General features: G+C 41.4%; 1 protein-coding gene across 1 annotated transcript in view; it reads right to left on the bottom strand.

Annotated features, from left to right (window-relative positions):
• The window catches only part of galnt16 (UDP-N-acetyl-alpha-D-galactosamine:polypeptide N-acetylgalactosaminyltransferase 16), a 35,733-nt gene extending 22,369 nt beyond the window's left edge, over positions 1-13,364 (bottom strand). Inside the window, exons 1-4 of the mRNA XM_073483316.1 lie at positions 13,007-13,364; positions 4,253-4,434; positions 2,392-2,490; positions 2,235-2,302 (exon numbers count right to left, since the gene is read on the bottom strand). Of these exons, the coding sequence (XP_073339417.1) occupies positions 2,235-2,302; positions 2,392-2,490; positions 4,253-4,434; positions 13,007-13,207 (550 nt within the window). The 5' untranslated portion in view covers positions 13,208-13,364. The remainder of the gene's footprint in view (positions 1-2,234; positions 2,303-2,391; positions 2,491-4,252; positions 4,435-13,006) is intronic.
• Between the last annotated feature and the right edge of the window lie 2,079 nt (positions 13,365-15,443).

Here is a 15,443-nt window from a genome sequence, read left to right as displayed (position 1 = left end):
GGGCCTGAATCTCCAACGTTATCAACTCCAGCTTTAAAAATCACAATAAAAACATTTGGTTTTAGAGGATATTTGTAAGTTGTATGACTAATTAATTGATTGTATAAAGAAACCATAAAAAACTAAGTGATTTGGGCTTTTAGAGGAATATGCTCCACCTCCTGCCTTTAAACCGCAGATGAAACAGCAGTTTTATTTGACTGTTCTTGGTTGGGATCACGTCTAATAAAACACAGAGTAAGGAAGGAGCAACACAGAGACCACAGTGAGAGCTGGAGGAAACAGAGTAGTCAGTTAATGGGAGGCTTAATGTTTCACAGGCAAAACTAAAAGCCACAAACTGGAACTGAGTTCGGAGTGTTCGTCACAGTTTCACACGATAATTGATGCTGAAATCCAAAACAGGGACGAGAAACAAACAGCACTTGTTTGTGAGATCAAGGTGGCTGCAGGTAAACTGGCTGCAGCAAAACAAGGCATTAGGAAGCTAATAGAGCTCCTGCTGCTACCGCTGCAGAGACACTACTGTTTGGATGTCTGGCCAGCTCTGACACCTCTAAGTGTGTGTTCGTGTGTGTGTGTGTGTCTGAGTACACGGTGAATGTAGGTCACTGTGCTGTTCCCACAGACAGAAGATGCATGTGGTGGTAATTACAGAAAGCGCTGTGGACAGTGTAAAGCATGAGCTCATGTAAGTCTTCTGCCTAATGCTGACAAAGGGGAATAATTACAACAGTGTGGTGATCCTTTAATTCCACAGCTACATTAAAACATAACCCGCACTTTACGCCGCTATTAACTGATTTGTTTTTCAAATCTCAAGGTCAATTAGTCTACTAACTCTCGGTTTAGCGTGTTGAAAGCAGCTCCGGCTCATTTCTGCTGTTGTTTTTGTTGTTAAAGCCGCAGCATCATTGATCAGTTACATAAAAGCTGCGCAGATCCTCAGGATGCTCTCAGCTCCCATTCTTAATTCAGACATTTCAGACGTCAGTGTGACACATCTTCAAAGCCGCTCCTGTCTCTTGGCATTATACTTCGTCTACATTTTTTGTTATTATTTGGCTTTCTCATTCATGGCTGGAACATCTCATTTGACATTTGCATCACACATATTCACAGCAGATGACAGAATGAAAAGAGCTTAGCACCTGGCAGGCAGGGCCGCAGCCAGGATTTTAGAAATATACAAGTTACGGGTTCAAATTGTTTGACAAGCTACCATTTTTTTCTGGTGTACAAGCTGCAGGACTGCCGAACCAGAATCCAAAACAAAAGCCCTTCGGTTAAGGTCAGGAATATATATTTTAAGTTTGTCAAACTGTGGCATTTATAGGTTAGGGAAAGATGATTCAGTTATATGCTAACAAAAGCCAGGTAATGTTCAAGGACAATGTTATCAGATTCCACTGAGATTTTTCGGCTGAAGTCTACAAACAACAAAGGGGCTTTGATGGCGTTCGGCAAAAAAACTGCGAGAGAAAAGCATTGCCAAGCATCGGATCCTGTTTCCAGACAGACTTTTCTTGACTCATGGAAGAGGCCACCCAGCAGCGGTCAACAACCACATCGCTGGGAATGGGAGACTAGAGACAGGAGAAGGGAGGGTTTTTCTCGATAAACAGAACAAATTAGGCAGGTTTGTACTGTAAATATTGAGATGTCAGAACTTGTCTTTTTTATTTTACCTTCTATGGCAGCTGGATTCACGTGATCGAGGCAATGAACCAGTTGGTGTCCTCTGAGTTAACCACTGGCAGCTGAAGACAGCTGTTCAGTGGCTAAATGCTCCTCTATGTTCACCAGATACACGCTAACTCTGTCTGTCTGCAGCTTGGTGTTAGGCTGTGTGTGAATCCTTGAAAATGTTCGCACTGCTTCTCCAGAGAGACTGAAAATCAGGTCACCCTCAAGTGAACCTGGTCAGGAGCCTATTCTAAATCCGCCAGCTACACCAGCCTTTTATAAAGCAGCCGAAAATGAAGCTTCACCGTCTCAGTTCATTTTTTCTTTGCTTCTTCCATTCACCCATCTACTCTTGCCTGATTTTATGAGTGGTTTGCCTGCTGCAGCTTCAAATGACACTAACCAAAATAGCCCAAAAATGAGCTGAAAGATGCTAAAAACGCTCCACAAAGCCAGAGGAACTACAGTCATGAAAACGCCATAAAAAAACCCAAACTCAAAATCTTAACCGCAGCTCTCACCAACATTAACAAAGCTCACAAACTCACGGTCAGAGCTGAAGTCGTCTATCAAGATGATCTCTTGAATCAGAGACGGAGGACTTCGCATCAGGACGCTGAGGGTAAAAGAAAAAGAGAGATGGAGATCAGAAAACAAAAGTCAGTGTTCCCATCTAATCAGGCCACCTGTGACCGAACTCATTACCTTTTGATGGTGCGGAGGAGAGTGGAGCGAGCCTCATTGTGGAAAGTGATGATGATACTCGTGGAGGGAAGGTCTGTGTCATAATTCAGAGAAGCACATCTACGGAGAGAAGAAGCAGGTTAAACTTCTGTTTCTTCAGAAATCATGCTTGAGTGTTAAACTACCTCAGACATCTGGCATACGTGTCCAGCCTTTGAACGCAAACATACCAGGCTATTAGGGTTTTTTTTTTTTTGGGCAGAAGTAATTTGCAGCGGTGCCCCGCGGAGTCGCCTCTGTATTGTTGCCGTAGTGACATGAAAATATCCGGTTGCCAGGCAACAATTGCACAGGTTTCTGACCCTCTGCTTTAATCTGGTACCTGTTGCTGGGAGCTTTAAGAACAAGTCCGAAGACATGCAGATGAAATATGACACACCATTGATTCTGTTATTGTAAACCAATTCAATCAGTTTGTTTACAGCAACAAAAATAACACAATAAGGATTCAGCAGTATGAAAATTGATGGTATGACATATTGATACGTATTGAATTCTACCGTATTAGAGTATTAACATTTTTTAACATTTTTCCTTTCTGTTTTCATTCCTTTAAGGGCCGTTGTAACTGATGTAACTGAAGAAAAGTTGAACGCACAATATGTAATTTCTGCCACTTGTGTTCCCTTTTTTAAAAAAACAAAACAAAAGACATTTGCCAGGTGTGGAGAGCCGGCTGAATCTGGAGGAGAGAGCCCAGTGCAGAGCCAGACCTTCTGGGGGAATAAACAGCACACTGGTTTCCACTCTGAGTCCTTTTAAAGGAGGATCATGTGTGATTTTCTGAGTTACTGTAAGTGGCCACTGGGTGCTTTAGTTAAAGTAATAAAATCCATGAGTCCTAGTCATATGTAATGCATTGAAAAGCTTGTTATGAGCCACTATAATTGGTCATTGTTTGCTTTAAGTAAGGTAAAAAAAAAACAAGATTAAGTCAGAGGAAGATCATAAAATCACGTTTGTTTGTTTTGTTTGCTTATTTTTAAGAGGAAATAAAACACCTAAACACCTAAAAAATAAAATGAATGGATGACTCAGATTTGACAATCCATTATGCAAATGTTTCTAATACATTACAGACATTGGTGTAATAATGAGTTATAATTCTTCATGAGCGGTCAAAACTATGATTACAGCAGCACTGTAGGTGCATTAAAATACATTGTAAGTATGTTCACCATGCATTATAGACATGGGCTTCATCAAAAGTATTAACTGACAAGAACTTGATAGAAACACTGTAAACAGTCGAAAAATGGGTTCTGAAAGCTTCAAATGTCAACACAAACTAATATGACCCCCACCCACACAAGGTCACCCCAAACCAAACTTAGCAATAAAATGGAGTTTGAACGTTATTGTTGAACTTGGACACAAAACAAAATCATCACAAGGTCGAGTTTATTCAGAGAAACCGATCTGCTGAGGAGGGAAGGAATGTTAATATTAGGATGTATAAATGCCCAAATCCTTATAATTTTTGTTTAAAAATGTTTCTTATTTTTACCAAAGATATTTCAATTTGTAATTTCTTCTTTTTTGTGTGGTGAGGAGGTCAGAAGCCTCTTGGTATCTGTATCTAGAAAGGAAGCGATTATATTATTTTGTCTACCCCCTGTGTTGGATTTTTTATGCCCCTGTAAAGCACTTTGAGTTGCCTTGTGTCTGAATTGTACTATACAAATAAACTTGCCTTGCCTTGAGTTTAAATACCTAGAAGTATACAGTGATCCACGTGCAGCTCTATCCAGATTAGTCCACGATCTGCTTGTGCAGATCAAGCAGACTGACCGCCCCTTGACTGAGGTTTAACCCCGCTCACCTGTAGTGTCGGGTGTCTCTGATGGCTCGCTCGCTGCCCAGCCGGTCGCTCTCCTGCAGGTTGAAGGCGTGGTCTCTGTACGGGTCATCTCCCGGCTTCAGCTGCTTCCCGGCCAGGTAGGCCTTCTCATCGAGGCTGCCCAGGAGCTGGCTCTGCTGCTCCGCCCGCGGGGGCTGGGTCACCTGCAGAGGACACGACAAGCTGTCTTTACATGCTCACAACAGCTGAGAAGAAATAAATGGTTACAATTCAAGTCAAAGACAGAATAAACGATTAAAACCTGGAGAACGTTGAGGGATTTAAACGACAAACACAAATGCATCCTCTGTCACTCACGTTAATCCACAGAGAGGTTGTTTTGTTGTCGACAAACACTCCACTGTTACGCTGCCATCGCTTCTGTCAAACCGTTTTACCGCCACATTTGTTATTATAGAAATGGCTGCGTGCCAAATCCACCTGTCATCCTCATGAAGAGAATGCCGGTTTGCAACTGTCTGTTTTAATGTGTTTCTCAGAAAAACATTTAGGTTTTGAATATAATTCATAAACCCTCAAGTCAAAAATCTTTCAAAAAGACTTAAAAGACGTGACTGAGGAAGGAACAGAAGCATTATCGACATTGACATAATAATTTGTTATCATTAATGTTGTAAAGAATTATACAGTGATATAGGTGCGTTTTAATGCATTATAAGTATGTTTATATGCGTTATGAAGCATTATAGACGTCGACTTCATAGAAAATGTTACCAGCAGAGAGTCGAGAGTTGTCGCTGATTAAATTTATGTTCCTCAACTTATTGATTGATTGTAAATGGATTTACATGCGCCGCTTTTCTGCCTTAGTGCACAAAGCTGTTTAATATTCACACACACACACGCCTGGAGCCATTGTTAACAATCTGGGGTTCAACGTCTTGCTCAAGGACACCTTGACATGTGGACAGGAGGAGCTGGGGAATCACAAAACCAGCCTTGACATCAATGGACAACTCTTTCTATACCTCCTGAGCCTCAGCAGCCAGGATTTAGAAATGCCAGTTCTCCCCTTATATTCAGGCAATGTCTGAAAAAAGTCTAAAAAATCAAGTGCAACAACTGCTGCAACCCTGCTGCAACCCTGCTCATCTGAGGATTAAAGTCAGTCTGAAAGGACTGTCAGAAAAAATAATTAAAATGTAAATGCTACTTTCTTATTCAGGTCACCGTGTCAGTGTTAACACTGCAAAATGGGATGGGCACTCATCAAATCAAAATACACAGCGAATAAAGCCTTGGTAATTAATGGGTTTCCCCCGCAAGCAGCTTTAACACTCCTGAGTGGGAGGTTTAGACAGCCAATGAATACATAAAAGCAGATGAGAGAAGCCTTCATCAAAGAGAGTCAACAGGATGGATGATGATGGGAGGACGGACGGAGAAAAGGGAAAATGAAAAGAGAGGATGACGCTTTGTTCTGAGCGGCTTTATTAAAGGGAGGTGTAGCTGGTGGATTTAGAAAAGCTCCTGACCAGGTTCAGGTGTGAGAGTGACCTCATTTTCAGTCTCTCAGGAGAAGGAGCCTGAGAGTTTCAAGGATCCGCACACACAAACATGTCCGCCATGCACAGACACACACAGACAGAGCTGGAAATGAACTTAATATCACTGTGTTACATTCACAGACTAAAGCTGTTAAAGCTCTTAGCGGGAAGCTGGTGAACACAGTGGAGCATTTAGCAGCTAAAGATAGTAAGATATTTCCCTCAGGAGTTGGTGCAGACCGAAAAACAGAGATAAACGAGAGTGAATATTGAACATCAGGTAGCCAGAAATATATCTCCAAATGAATGCTAATGAGTCGGCAAATAGCTGAGTATGTGATGAGGAAGTTAAGAAACACATTCATTCATGAAAGATCATTTTATCTCTGAATTTCAGCTACATGCTGTATCAACAAGGCGACTGCACTCTTTAGACTGAGCTTATATGCCCCTCCTGAAGCCTACAACAGACAACGAGCATCTGCATAGAAAGGAGAACCCAAAACTCCATCTCGTTAGTTACTGTTTCTCTCTGTCAATGGAGTGGAGGGAGGCACTCGAGAACGCACGTAAAGTCACGAAAATGCGACGTCCTTTACTAAGAAATCTCCAGCAGCATTAAACAACATCAACAAATCGTCCACAGGTTTGTTTAGGCTACCTAAAGAGATAGGGAAGGTCTCGTTTTTCACATCACGTTACAATCTGCTCACACGTGGCCAATAGAAAAGTAAGTAATACATGTGCTTTACCACAAATTGTTACAAAGAGCCCCACTTACAGAGATTCTGACTGCTGGAGAGGAAACTTCAAGTTGTTGCCTTTCAAAAGAGACCAAAACCACGACTGCACTCCTGATATTTCAATAGCAGCTTTCAATTTGCTTTGGGTATTGCAGTGATAGGCGTTCTAGGATAGTTTTACATAAATTTTCCCACGCAGAACCACTCCGCTAGTTACATGGAAAGACTGAGATAAAGCTCCACCATATGTTACCTGTATGGTGGGATAAGCAGAAAAAATATGCAAGGATTCAGAGGAGATTTTCAGGAAACTTTACAGGCGCAGGGAGGAAACACAACAGAGTAAATACAAATAAACAAGTAATTTCTTCCACCATCTTCAAGCTAAAGTGCATCTGAGCCACTCACACCACCAATATCAGATGACTGTTATACAAAGTTATGACGTCTTTTCCAAAAGTATCATCATGACCAAATACAAAAAGCTACAAAAAAATGGTACTCTGGGGATAATAAGACAAAAATAACAGAAGGCACTCTGAGGCCCGGTCCACTGAATTAAATATGAAGCTCGTCTGGAAGACGAACACGTCTGCCTGCTCCGTCAGGCCCGAGACATAAGACGAACAAATCACATACAAGTCAAATCTGTCTGATTGGCTGCAGATGAAGCCCTGCTGGGGTTTGAGGCTGACAGATGATGGGACACGGAGATTACTGTGTCATGTAGTGATGATGTGATGTGTCTGAGGCCTGTCTGCGAACATGTCATCCAGGCAAGAAACCACTTTGTTCTTCTGTCACTCCTACTAGGGAGCGACTGATACCAATTATTAGTAATCTAGGAGCCTGATAACCTTTATTTGATTGATACACATTTGCAGTAAAAATAAAAATCTTAGTGTACAATTTTGAGATACTTTTCTGTTACTTTATACCTCCTCTCCGTTTCTTTGCAAGCTATCCTTGGTGACGGGACCCAGCTCAACTGGACACCAAACTGGGACTGAACACAGACTTCAAGACCGACTGAGGTCAGATTGACAACAGGGGATACAGTACAGAGGTGATTTACAGCAGCTCTGACCAAGACAACGAATTCAGGGACAACAAGATGGCAGACGTGGGAGGGAGAGAGAGAGGAGAGAGACATCAGCAGCGGGTTAAAACAGCGTGTTGAGGAGGAATATTTTAATATCTTACAAAGTGAATTGAGGATTTATTCTGACAAACCGAGACTGTTTTGATGTATTTTATTTCGTCTATGTCAAGTTTGAATGAAGTGTGTATGACGATAAGTTAACAAGACTTGTTTTAGTTCGGTAAAAGAGGAAAATATATGTAAGAGTGTTTCATTTCTAGACATTTTGTGAGTTTATTTTGTTCGTTTATATCTTTCAGCAGATACTACGGCGGCTATCAGACATCTCTTCTTGTGGTACAAATTGCTGCAAGAGGAGATGGTCTGAAAGTCCCCGTAGTATCCGACAGCCGGGCTAGCTGGATAGCATGCTCACTTCAGTGATATCTCTGCAACACAGCACATAGACGTCTGTGACATGATGTCGTTGACACTTCACACTCTGGTGATGATATTTGTTCATTTTTTGAATGTTTTACACTAAAATACAAATTGCCATACGAATGAAAGACTTATATCTCTCATCCAATGTGGACGTCTATGGTCTATCTATGTAAAGCACTTTTACTTTCTGGAGTATGTTTACATTCTTTGACTTATGTTCAAAGATCTGAACAAACTCTTTCATGAGTGTTTCTACTTTTTAAACTAATGGACAAAAACACCTAATGCCAAATGAACTGTCTTTAAACGGAGCTCACTAAAAGACTAAAAAAGGGATGATGTGTCTGAAAGTTACTGAATTGTTCCACACTGGTGGAGGTTTACTGTAATAACTTCACGTTTTGTGTGTATATTACTGCAATGGAAAATGTAGCTAATCCTCATTCAGACAAGATTGTTAACGCCACACTGAACTCATTTCTGTTGTGAAATGTTTATATGATCACGTGTCAAATAAAAAAAAAATTGTTGCTGGATTAGTCAGAAAAAAGTACCAAAGAGTCTAAAGACTGAGGAGTTAATCCAGCAGTCAGCGCCTGATCTGAGGACACGTACTGAAAAACTACTGAACATCAAACAGAGAAGATGTTTAGTTGTTTCTGTCCATGAAGAACCGGACCGTGCACGTGAAAAACATGCAATGACAAACTGACAAACTGTGTTCAGATGTTTACAGCATGTCCACTGCTGATGTTGCGGCCACGACAACAGATGTGCAGGATAGAAAGTAACTAATGATAACACACACACACACACACACACACACACACACACACACACACACACACACACACACGCTGTAGTAAGAGACTGAAAAGTGGTGCTGGGAAATTGGACCACTCAATAGAGGAAATGAAGGGAAAAAAAAAAGTGGAGCCAGTGCAAACAGATTTCACAGATGATGTCATTAGTGAATCAAATGCTGCTAATGAATGGGCTCAGGGGGAAAGAAAGAGGGAGAGAGGAGAGACAAGAGGGGTGGGAGACAAGGGGGAGGGAGGGAGAGAGAGAGGTAAGGACTTGGGGAAAGCAGGGAAGGAAAAAAGAAAGAGAGAAGGGAGGGAGGGAGGGACAACACGGTGAAAGAAAGAAAGTTAGTAATGATGTGCGAAAGAAGGAAAATAATGAACTAATAATGAAATAAGAGGGCAGGACGGATGAAAAATTAGCAAACAATGATGAAAAGAAAGGACGATAGTGTGAATGAGAGAAAGACAATTAAATAGTAGAAAGGACAGACTGACAGAGGATAGAGGAGAAAATAAAGTCATAAAGTATGGAAGAACAGATGGAGAGAGCAAAAGAGGGATGGAGGGAGGAAAGACAAGAGAGAAATGACAGACAGAAGGAAAAAAGGAATAAAAAGGAAAAATTATAGAAGAAGAGGGAAGGGTGGAAAGAAAAGAACAAAAGTAAGATGGAAAGACAGCAGAAAAAGGAAAGAAACAACCACAATGATAGAAAGAACACACAGAAAAGAAAAATGAATGAGGGAAGAAGGACTGAAGGTTTAAGAAAGACAGAAAGAAAAGAGAAATGAGGGGAAGGAATATGAAAAAAAGAAAGAAACACAAAGGCATGACAGAGAAAAGAAGAAAATGAAGGATGGATGGGAAGAGGGATTAAAGAAAGACGGAAGGAAGAAAAAATGAAAGGGAGAGAGAGATGGACAGAAGAAAAAAAAGGAATTGATAGAAAGATAAGGAAGTACAGAAGAAAGGTAGGAAGATGGAAGACAAGAAAGAAACAGAGGGTCGGATAGAAAAGAAAAAAGGACAGGGATTCAAGAAAAGGAGGAAAGAATGAAAGGGAATGGGGAGGAAGTCAAGAAAGAAAGAAAGAAAGAAAGAAAGAAAGAAAGAAAGAAAGCCTGCTGTTGTTGGACTGGTGGACTGTTGGCAGCCTGCGAGCAGCGGGTCAGATTACCAGAACAAACGAGAGAGGAAATCTCAGTTTGGTGACGAAGGTGAACGACCTGCTGAACAAACTAAAGATTACAAAACAGAAAAAACTCCTCTAGGAAACATCCCAACATCTACTTTACTGTTCAAAGAGCGACTTGATTAGATTAGTCCATTTGTGGCTCGCCAACAGTTCACCACATCAGCCCCAAAACTGTCCTGGAGACACGATCCATCAGCCAATCAAACACGCAGACTATTCAAAGTGCTTCCATGTTTGTTTCTTCTGATCATCAACATATTCTTGGGCTGCGTTCACACGCTGATGCAGACCAGGGTTTCCTCTTTTCTTATTCACCATGAGGAGGAGGAGGAGGAGGAGGAGGAGGAGGCCTGCAAGCATGAATGCCACAACAGCTCCACCGGTTGGCATCTGCCCTTGAATTATTAAATCTTGTGAACAGCGTTTTAATGAATCTGCCGCCGCCGGATTGAGACATCTTGACATGTTGGCACACATCCTCGACCACAGCTGAGACGATTTTATTGCTCTAGTAAATAGTGAAGGAGGCTCCTGTGTGCTGTATTTCCTCAACAACAGCCGCTGTCTCCACCGGAGATACTGATTCAGTTGATTTGTCTGTGAGCTCGGTGGTGGAGCGGCAGAAGCAGTTTCAGGAAAGGACTGATTTATCTTTTCGGCCTAAAAATCTCATATTCTCGTAGATCTTTAATTGGAGTTCGACTCACTTTTACATTCAATGAATTTTTCTGTGGCACTGATTTTTTACTCAGGCGGAAAAGTTCGGCAGATGGTTGTTAAAAATAAAATGAGTTGGGTTTATTCTGGAGCTGAAATGGAGCAGGCAGACTGGCTGGTTCGTTGGTTTGTCTGCTGGATTGCACAAAAACTACTAAACATATCTCTACAAAACTTGGATGGAGGATGTGTCTCCACCCAGAAAAGACCACATTAACTTTTGCGAGAGTGCATTTTTCAACATTTTTATTAATTTCTCCTGGAATAAAGCGCGGATATTGATTCTGATGGCGTATTAAGTGGCAAAACATGGAAATGCCAAATATATGCTTGTTCCAGCTTCCCAAATACGAGGATTTGATATTTTTGTCTGTCAAAAATTACAGTAATGTAACTTTTTGTACTGATTTTTCAACCAGTGTTGGGATGTAACTAAGTACATTTACTCGTGCTTAAGTACAATCTTGAGATACTTTACTTAATTTGAGTATTTCCATTTTTTTCTCTTCCACTACACTCTGGAGACATATATTGGTCTTTTTACTCCACTACATTTATTAGTTAACTTTAGTTACTAGTTACTTTGCAGATAACATGATGTCTCAGAGCAAAGCAGCACATTTTAAAATGTATTTATTTTATCAGCATTTGGATAAAACAAAATAGATTTTGAGATTTAAAAAAATGTTAAATATTGATCCAATAATCAGTATACGTATAGTTACTTTTACTTGTAGTTCATACTTTCATACTGAAGTAAATTCAATAACATAAACTTCATACTTTTACTCAAGAATCCATATCGGTGCTTTTACTTTAACATGATATTTACTTTAACTCAATAGTTTCAACAGTAAGTATATTAATTAATCAATAAATAACAGAAAATTAATAATTTTGACGAATTCAAGAGAAAAGATTTGCTGCTTTTGTTATTTTATATCTTAATAAACTGACAAAGAAGACATCTGAAGGCATCACCTCAGACTCTGGTGACATTTTCATGAATAAAATATTCAGATGAAACGATACAAAAATAAGATTTTTATCACTTTCTGTCAAAACTGCTCAAAATGAACCTGAACAACACTGATTCAAACACGTCACTTTGACTTGTTTTGACTGTTTTCTGACATTTCATAGACAAAACTATAAATGGATTCATCAAGAATATAATCAGCTGATTGATCGATGATAGGATAATCATTAGTTACAGCCTCAAGGCTCCAACTGGCTGATGGTTATTCTGTTAACGCAGTCAATTTGATCATTTAGTCAAGAAAAAAATCAACATCTTCATATTGTTTTGTCTGACCAGAAAACTCAAACATACTCAATTTACAATGACACAACCGGGCAGAAAACCAGCAAATCTGCACATTTGAGAAGCTGGAACCAAAAAAAATGTAGATTTTTGCCTGACAAATGACTTAAACCACTGTTGATTAAACATCTGCAGCACAATGATCCCACACTTTTTCCCTACAAGCTACAGGTCTTGTATTTCTTTACACTCAGTGCATCAGAAATGCAGCAGCCAAGTCGACCAGCTCTCCTCATATGAGCTGGCATGGACCCAGTCCCAGTCCCAGTCCCAGCATGTTCTGTTCTGTTCTGTTCAGACTGTGTCTATAGGCTGTGGCACCACCACACCTACAGGAGCAGTGTTTACCAAAGGTTATTCTCATGACTGCTCCTCCTGCGACAACAGGCGGACCTGACCTGACTGAAACAGGCGGATAATGACACACTCTTGTGTCCTGTCCGTGTTTGTGAAATCCTTGACAGGTCTCAGCAATAACGTGGTTTACGAGGCGTTTGCGCACGGCGCACAGGACTTATGGAAAGCCTCTTACGTGTGCCTGAGGTACTCTCGGGCTCGGGGAAGGCACGGAAAGGCAGGAAAACACCGACAAACATAAGCAGCAGGCTGCTGATCCTGCAGCCTGGAGAATGATTATGGCACAGCTGCACGGGAGGAGAGTGGAGGTGGATGCGATGAAGCCAATGCAACATATTCCTGCAGTGAAACCCAGCTGTGCATCATCACCAACACCTTCACCACCATCCTCATCACCTCAGGTTTATCACACACACACATGCACATCAACATGCAGCACACACTCTCCTGCAGCTCGGCGCCTCCAGCGACAGCGCCGTGCGCAGCGCCGCGCCGCTCTCCTCTCCTCTCCTCTCCTCTCCCCTTTCTCTTTCTCCCCCCTCAGCCACGCTCACTCACTATCAGCGGGATGGTCCTGTCGTCCCGGTGGATCTCCAGCCGACCGGACACCACCTTCTGCCCATGGCCCCTGCCGCGGGTCTGCGACGCCGACGATGAAGGCGACGACTGGGGCTTGTTGTCCTGCCACAGGTAATAAAACGTCCCCAGGATCCACGCAACGGTGAGAATCGCGATGGCGTTGGCCCGTATCCTGCGCATGGTGAGCCCATAAGGAGGGCTCCGGAGGCGAGCCCGGCTGGTTCAGGTCCGTCCTCGGCAGAAGGTGCAGCCTCCCCCGCCGGTGATGGGTTGAGTCGCAGGCAGGCAGGCAGGCAGGCAGGCAGGCAGGCAGACAGCCTCTATCTCTCCTCGAACTGGCTCCTCTCTCTGCCGGAGCGCTGCCTCTCTGCTGGGATTTGCGCACTGGCAGAGCCACGGTCCTAGCGCCGCGTCATATCATTCCCCTGCACACAAACACACACACAAGTACACACACACACACACACTCACACACACATCATCCATCCACACTGGCTACAATGAGGAGAGGATGTCCAATCTGCATCCAGCAGCTGAGGTCCTGGTTTGGGTGCAGATCAGGAGGAGGAGGTGACTTTTAACCTCTGATGCACATTAATGGATAGATAGATAGATAGATAGATAGATAGATAGATAGATAGATAGATAGATAGATAGATAGATAGATAGATAGATACAACACTTATGACACGTTTATAATGTACAGTGATGGAATGTAACTAAGTATATTTACTCAAGTACTATGTATATTTGAGGTACTTTATACTGAGGATATTTACTGCGTTAAAGAGGGGAATACTGTTCCTTACACCATACACTTACTTACAAACGACACATATGAGCCATGTGTAATGGAAAGTAATAAGTAACTAAGTACATTTCATTTAATTCAAGTATGCATTATTTGTACTTGACTAGAGTATTTCTTTTTTATTTTCTGCTACTTTATACTTCTACTTCACCACATTTTGAAGGTAAATATTGTACATTTTACTCCACTACATTTATCTGATAACTTTAGTTACTATATACTTTGCAGATTACGTGCTGCATTTAAGCAGAAGTACTGCATTTTGAATTTATGTATTTATTTTATAGGTAATTGGATTGTAGTAAAAGTAAAATTACACATATATTTACGTGTATGTAGTATTTACTGTACTGCGTGTTGATCGATTACCTGTCTGGACGATTATCAGATCCAATATTCAGCATTTGCATGCATATAATGAAAGAATACAGATACATTTAGGGGAGTAAAAGTACAATATTTGCCTCCAACATGAATATTCTGTAGTATTCATGCAGATAGTTTTCATTTTATTTAGTTTCTGAGGTTTTTACTTTCAGCTTATTACAGCTGAAGTGAAGAAAATTTAATTTGTGGAGCTCAAAGTTTTCAAAGATTCGGCTACATTATTACATTTCAACAATCTGAAGGCCTCAGAGACTTTTCCCTCCGTATGAATTAGTTTCAAGGAAAACAGAAATTAAAACCAGAACAAATTAACCTAAAACAACCTGCACGGCTCCATACGACAATGAGATTTGTTCATTTCAGTGAACTGATCCTTTAATTGCTGCCACATTCTTCTCCCTCCAGCCAGAATCTAAATAAAATCTGCACCTTTACTGCAGCGTATTTATCCTCCCTGCATAAGAAGACTCATTATTCTGCCCATGCATTCTAAATTATACATTTAAATTAAGAGCCTGCAGCTCGCAAAGAGCAAATTAAGCAATGCAGCTGAATTGATCACAAGAAAAAAAAGAGAGATGAGGAGCCTTTGCAGTCTTTGAACAGCAGCATCATAAATATTCAAGTCCTCCTGAGTTAAATCTGGATTTGCACAGATGACCCTCTGCTACTATGACTTATTCAGAGAAGGAATAAATCAGAGGCGTAAGAAAAAATGTCAGAATACATTAGACCGAGAGGACCCCTCTCCCGAAATCCATAACGGCCTTTAAACGGCTGCACAGACCAGCAGAGAAATCAGAGCAGAGCAATAACACCCCAAAGGCATAACAGAGCTGAGGAGGCTGCATTTTTTCATCTTATTCCTTCTCTGCTAGAAGAAACATAAAAACAGCCCACAGTATGAGCTCATCCAACCCCACCTAACAGCAGCATACTGTGTGTGTGTGTGTGTGTGTGTGTGTGTGTGTGTGTGTGTGTGTGTGTGTGTGTGTGTGTGTGTGTGTGTGTGTGTGTGTGTGAGGCATCCACACAGCTGGGCAAACCACCACAAACATCAGGAATTGAGAATGCCAAGTTTTTCCCAAACATAAGCATCGAGAAATCTGATCCAGAGTCAGCGGGGGGAGAAACAAAATCAATAAATGAGGAGGAAAATCCATCTGCAGCTGCAAATTGTTGTGTCTGATGCGTTCAGGCAATCATTTTGTCATGAAA

The sequence above is a fragment of the Pagrus major genome, chromosome 16 (assembly GCF_040436345.1).
Source record: "Pagrus major chromosome 16, Pma_NU_1.0".
NCBI classification, from domain to species: Eukaryota; Metazoa; Chordata; class Actinopteri; order Spariformes; family Sparidae; genus Pagrus; species Pagrus major.
Note: the sequence above shows the minus strand (reverse complement) of the source record. Positions and strands in the feature narration are given on the sequence as shown.